This window comes from Etheostoma spectabile, unplaced genomic scaffold, assembly GCF_008692095.1.
Source record: "Etheostoma spectabile isolate EspeVRDwgs_2016 unplaced genomic scaffold, UIUC_Espe_1.0 scaffold00008011, whole genome shotgun sequence".
Lineage (NCBI taxonomy): Eukaryota > Metazoa > Chordata > Actinopteri > Perciformes > Percidae > Etheostoma > Etheostoma spectabile.
Window position 1 is genome coordinate 2,992 of NW_022603545.1, and position 7,138 is coordinate 10,129.

At 36.2% G+C, this 7,138-nt stretch overlaps 1 protein-coding gene across 1 annotated transcript; it reads right to left on the bottom strand.

The window, feature by feature from the left end:
• Positions 1-6,272: 6,272 nt before the first annotated feature.
• LOC116678744 (uncharacterized) lies at positions 6,273-6,937 on the bottom strand (the record flags this gene model as incomplete). Its single annotated transcript, XM_032508489.1, is given in 1 exon segment — positions 6,273-6,937. A coding segment is annotated over 1 exon segment (665 nt), but the record flags the coding sequence as incomplete, so codon positions are not given.
• Between the last annotated feature and the right edge of the window lie 201 nt (positions 6,938-7,138).

Consider the following 7,138-nt stretch of genomic DNA (forward strand, 5'->3'; position numbering starts at 1 on the left):
CTTTGTCTTCTGTTTTTTCTCCAATTGACTGGGTGACGGCTTTGATTACATGGGCAGAGCATATGTGTAGCACTGTAACATTTTGATCTCCTTCCATGTCTTCAGTTTTGAACAAACTGAAAATGCCCTGTCCAAGTAGCTCACAATGCTCTCCCTGTTGAAAGACAGAAGAACACTCTGGAGAAGTGCCCAGCTGTAATCTGTTTCAACCTGATTTAATCTTAGTTTTGTGAACTGTGACAGTTTGCGGATGAACTGCATGAGCCAGAATGTGATTGATGGTATGGAGTGGTCAGTTGTCAGCATTTCACAGACTGGAAGGGGGGGTGCATTCTGACCCCCGCCAGGAAGAGTGAGTGCATAGTAAAGGATCCTTTTTGTCTGACCAGGAACCTTTGATGCAACATTACCTGTAGCATCTAGGTATAAGTCAGTGGGGTCCTTTTTCGCAGGTGTTGCACAATCAGGCTTATTCCTGTTTCAGTGTACATATGAACACCGAAGGGGTCAACCTGAAAGTGCTGGATGTATCCAGGCATCTTTTTGAATCTGTAGTCCACATTCCTTCATGATGTTTTGGTAAGGTACATCTCCATCAATACGTCGTCATGTATCCTTTTACTTTTACCTGCCTCTGACCTGATCACCTTAAGAACATTTTATTCAGACTGCGGGTTATGTTCCCAGAAATTAGTTCAGCAATGGGTGTTTTTTTAAGTTTATTGTAGAAGACTGTGCTGACTCCTTTTCTTAGTGCTTGTGCAATTTTTCCTCTTCTTGTATGTGATGCTTGTCTGAATTTTTTTTTCTGTGCTTGGTGTGTAATTTTCCCTCTTTGTAGCACAGATATCTTGACCTGTGTTTCTCCAAATGGCTCCCTTTTCCTTTTAAGATGTATTTGGCATTGCAGGAAGGGAATGTACAAACTGCACTTATGTTTAAATAAGGACACTTTGTTTTTCGACTGTGAGGAGTTTTGATGTGCTGACTCTTGAAAGCAAGGGTACAACATGGATTTTTTTCACGGAAACTGTTGTACAACACATTGGTCCATGGTTGCCTTAATTTGGTTGACCCATGCAGTGGAACAATTTTGTTCCATTTCTTTTTATTCACTGTAATTTTGAACTTCTTACTAATTACTGGCAACTTTCTCCATTTTTTTTTGTTGCATGTCTTTTCACGTCCAGGTGTTTCTCCACTCTGAAATGTTGTCTGTTGTTTGTCTCTTGAATCATATAATTCATTATCTGTGACTGCTTCCTCTACTGTAATGTTTTCCTCTCCTTCTGTGTGACTTTCTAATGCTGTTTCATTATCTGATTTTCCTTCAATATTGTGAATCGAGATCACAGCTTGGTCCTCTGACCCACTGTCTTCATAATGTGCCTCTCGAACTTTGCTGTGCTGTTCTGGCTCCTTACTTTCGCAAGATTTCTTTTTTTCCTCTATTAACAGATCTTTATTATTATCTGTGTTTTCCAGTTTTTTAATGATCAAATCTTTCACTCCCTTTCGATTTGTTTTCCATATGAGCCACAGCCAATGACGGTTTTTGGATCATCTTGTCCAAATATTTTAATTGAGAGTTCCGACCAGATTGCCGAGGAATACCTGTTTTCTCGAGTTGTAATCTTAGCACTTTTCATAGTTTCACTAAAGGTTCAATTCCACCAGCCATTGTCCATAAGCATTTCCTTTGAGCTTTCTTGCCTTTTTTAATTCTCCCCATTGTCTTCCGATTTCCTGTAACCTAGGGAAAAGGCACCGTTAAAACTTTTGTCAGGATAAAGTGAGTTTTAGTATTAAACTGTAGTTTGGGAAGTAAAATAAGGCTGCCCAATATGTAGAGATAAAATTTGCACTCCAAACATCACATTCAACACAACTTAAGATCCCTAAGGCTAACAGGTAAACGGTGTATGCCACACACACACAGTGTATATGTATATTGAAAGTTAAATTAATTCTCAGTTGGAGATATTTCTGGTTTAATACTATACCTTACTATACTGTAAATAAATAAAAATCTACCACTACAGAACAGCTTAAAAGCTGAAAAGTGCATTATCTAATTTTGTATGAAATATTTTTTGTATTTCACTAATTATATTTTGTGCATTTTCACATTTTATTTAACAGCTGAATAAATGAAAGCAGCGAGAGAGTGGGAATGACATTTCTAGCAAAGCGATGCAGGTTGGAATTGAACCCACAGCTGCTACAAGAACTGAACCTCTGTACATGGGGGCACACGCTCAACCAGTTGAGCTAAATAGACACCCCTACATCAAATACTTGACAGAACCATCCCCGAACACTCTTATTCTCCAAGGCAAACAATACACTCTCTGAATGCTATATGTCTGTAGATTGTGCTTCTAACGTTTAATGAGGCTGTGATTATCCTCAAGGTCACAATAGGTCAATATGTACAGTAAGACCAATTTTTGACAAATTGACTCACTACAATGAAATGGCTTCTTTTGGGTCAAGGATTATAAGTAATGGTTACAATTTGGCTTAAAAAATCATCTTCACCTGTCTTAGCATTACAGTTATATAAAATGTATTCTGTTACAAGACGTTTTAAGGACCTCAGAACACGTAAAAAACTAATTACCCAATTTCTACAGCGGGTAAATATAACAACAAAAATAACACACTCATTTTTATAGACACAGAGACTCAGTCCTTGTTGCATAATTGTCAGACCTAAAGGACATTTTCTGCATGCTCTCTATCTCCCACTTTAATCCATCCTATACATTAAGGCAATAAAAGCTTTATTCTCTCCAATTTTTCTTACTTACTCTGTCCTATCAATAAAGACAATCTAAACAATTCCAAGATATTATTTTTAGAAGAAAAAAAAACAAAGTTCTAAGAGTTACTAACGAGAAAGAAAAGATGATACAATTAAATGATTACTTACATATCTCCATGGGACAGGAAAGGTGGCAAATCTTCAAGTAAATTACAAAATCTGGATGATCCCATCAGAGGTTTTGCAGTAAGACTAAAATAATGTGATTACTGACGAAAATCACTAAATAACACAATTGAAAGGTTGCTCTTGATTGGCTGGTGACATTGTGACCTCTTGCACTCTTCATTTCATTGGTTAAAAGGGAGTGGACATGTACTGACATGATCTAAAGTGTGATCACTGCAGGTAGAAGGTAATGGTCAAGTGCCTATTTTTAAAAAACAATGTTAAAGAACAACCAGTAGGGGGCCTTCTATTTGTCTATTAGAGCCATGAATCATCATTTCTATAATAACTATTGACTGATTTATGCAAAATAAATTCACCAAAATTAGGTTTTGGGTTATTTTTGAGAAATAACTGCTGTAGTATAACCAGCAGGGGTCCTTCTATGTGTCTAGCCCTTTAACAGACCTGAATCATCATTTCTATAAGAACTATTGAATGATTTATGCAAAATAAATTCACAAAAATTAAAAATATGGATATTTTGGAGAAATAACTGCTGTAGTATAACCAGCAGGGGTCCTTCTATGTGTCTAGCCCTTTAACAGACCTGAATCATCATTTCTATATTAACTATTGAAAGATTTATGCAAAATAAATTCACCAAAATTACAAATATGGATATTTTTGAGAAATAACTGCTGTAGTATAACCAGCAGGGGTCCTTCTATGTGTCTAGCCTTTAACAGACCTGAATCATAATTTCTATAATATCTATTGAATGATTTATGCAAAATAAATTCACCAAAATTACAAATATGGATATTTTTGAGAAATAACTGCTGTAGTATTACCAACAGGGGTCCACCTCTATGTCTAGCCCTTTAACAGACCTGAATCATCATTTCTATAAGAACTATTGAATGATTTATGCCAAATAAATTCACCAAAATTATATTTTTGGTTATTTTGAGAAATAACTGCTGTAGTATAACCAGCAGGGGTCCTTCTATGTGTCTAGCCCTTTAACAGACCTGAATCATCATTTCTATAATAACTATTGAATGATTTATGCAAAATAAATTCACAAAAATTACAAATATGGATATTTTGGAGAAATAACTGCTGTAGTATAACCAGCAGGGGTCCTCTATGTGTCTAGCCCTTTAACAGACCTGAATCATAATTTCTATAATATCTATTGAATGATTTATGCAAAAGAAATTCACCAAAATTACAAATATGGATATTTTTGAGAAATAACTGCTGTAGTATAACCAGCAGGGGTCCTTCTATGTGTCTAGCCCTTTAACAGACCTGAATCATAATTTCTATAATATCTATTGAATGATTTATGCAAAAGAAATTCACCAAAATTACAAATATGGATATTTTTGAGAAATAACTGCTGTAGTATAACCAGCAGGGGTCCTTCTATGTGTCTAGCCCTTTAACAGACCTGAATCATCATTTCTATAATAACTATTGAATGATTTATGCAAAATAAATTCACAAAAATTACAAATATGGATATTTTGGAGAAATAACTGCTGTAGTATAACCAGCAGGGGTCCTTCTATGTGTCTAGCCCTTTAACAGACCTGAATCATCATTTCTATATTAACTATTGAAAGATTTATGCCAAATAAATTCACCAAAATTAGAAATATTGTTATTTTTGAGAAATAACTGCTGTAGTATAACCAGCAGGGGTCCTTCTATGTGTCTAGCCCTTTAAGAGACCTGAATCATCATTTCTATAATAACTATTGAAAGATTTATGCCAAATAAATTCACCAAAATTAGGTTTTGGGTTATTTGGAGAAATAACTGCTGTAGTATAACCAGCAGGGGTCCTTCTATGTGTCTAGCCCTTTAACAGACCTGAATCATCATTTCTATAATAACTATTGAAAGATCTATGCAAAATAAATTAGGCAAAATTACAAATATGGGTATTTTTGATAAATAACTGTTGTAGTATAACCAGCACGGGTCCTTTTATGTGTCTAGCCCTTTAACAGACCTGAATCATCATTTCTATAATAACTATTGAATGATTTATGCAAAATAAATTCACCAAAATTATAAATAGGATATTTTTGAGAAATAACTGTTGTAGTATAACCAGCAGGGGTCCTTCTATGTGTCTAGCCCTTTAACAGACCTGAATCATCATTTCTATAATAACTATTGAATGATTTATGCAAAATAAATTATGCAAAATTACAAATATGGATATTTTTGAGAAATAACTGCTGTAGTATAACCAGCAGGGTCCTTCTATGTGTCTAGCGCTTTAACAGACCTGAATCATCATTTCTATAATAACTATTGAATGATTTATGCCAAATAAATTCACCAAAATAAGGTTTTGTGGTATTTTTGATAAATAACTGCTGTAGTATAACCAGCAGGGGTCCTTTTATGTGTCTAGCCCTTTAAGAGACCTGAATCATCATTTCTATAAGAACTATTGAATGATTTATGCCAAATAAATTCACCAAAATTAGGTTTTGTGGTATTTTTGATAAATAAGTGCTGTAATATAACCAGCAGGGGTCCTTCTATGTGTCTAGCCCTTAACAGACCTGAATCATCATTTCTATAATAACTATTGAAAGATTTATGCAAAATAAATTCACCAAAATTATAAATATGGATATTTTTGAGAAATAACTGCTGTAGTATAACCAGCAGGGGTTCTTCTATGTATCTAGCCCTTTAACAGACCTGAATCATCATTTCTATAAGAACTATTGAATGATTTATGCAAAATAAATTATGCAAAATTACAAATATGGATATTTTTGATAAATAAGTGCTGTAGTATAACCAGCAGGGTCCTTTTATGTGTCTAGCCCTTTAAGAGACCTGAATCATCATTTCTATAATAACTATTGAATGATTTATGCAAAATAAATTCAACAAAATTGTGTTTTTGGTTATTTTTGATAAATAACTGTTGTAGTACAACTACCAGTACACAAGTAATAATCGAGGTAAGTATGGAGGCACTACCTTATTTAATAAGTAAATTAATGAATATTTTTGTGGTATCTCTAGTCGGTGTTTTAATTTGTAGACGGTCCCTAGCCCTCGTCTCGCTGCCGTCTCTCCACCGGCTGCTCGTAGAGAACAATGTTATTTCTCCAGATTCAAGGACGGTTTTTTTGGATGAAAATGAGTTTGTAGGTCGTTGTTAACCTTACTACGAAAGGAAAGATAAGTAGTTTGTGATTTAAAAACATTTCGATTCAGAGTTATTGATCCCGGAAGTTCGAATCTGCGAATGTCTTTCTAACTTTACCGAAGTTCCGAAAAGGCAGTGGACTCACCCAGATTAATCCATGTTTCCGTAATAAAGAATAAATCCAATGAATGCGCATCGAAGAAGTCCTTCAGAATAAACGACTTATTCATCACGGATCTTGCATTCACAAGCGCACACCTAGTTGAAGCCTGGACGAGGTTGGCTGCCGAAGCTACCCGTCTTAACGGCTGGAGATGGCCTGGGTTCACTCCACGTAGCCGAGGTCGGCAATGGCGCACAGCAAGACACTCATCCAGTTGACCGACAACAGGGACCAAAAAGCTGCCAGCAGGAGCAAAGATGCGCCGAGATATCAGCCGGTAAAAACAAGCGTCATATTCTTGAGGGATACCTGCATGGGACAACGCCAAATCAGGAGAGAGTGCTAGCCAGGATTTCAGCCTGACTAGCCTGCCGCTGCGCACTCCTCTGCGCCGGCGTTTCCTAGGAAGCAGGGCCTTCAGGCGGAGCAGGTGCTCTGGTATGTCGGCCAGGTAAGAGGGACGCGACTTTGAAGATCCATTATTGTTATATTCAGCACATGAATCCAGCAAAACTTTGATATGTAAGAGCTCTGTACGATCATACGTCCGCAGAGAGTCAGTGGTCTTGATGATACTCAATAAAAACAGTATAAAACTCGTAACAGTCAGGAGAGCCAAGCGGCGAACCAGCCACGCCGGCGCCATCATGCCAAAAACCAGACAGGTAACAGACAGAGCCATGCAAGCTACTCTTAAAGAGGAGAGGCTTACCCCCTTGATATTAATCAATATTAATAGTCTAGGTTGTAAAACACAAACTTGAAGTTGGCATCCGATTCGCAAAATGTACCTAGACTTGTCAAATTAAGACTCATTTATCCTAGAGAGGCTAAAGACCATTAAAAA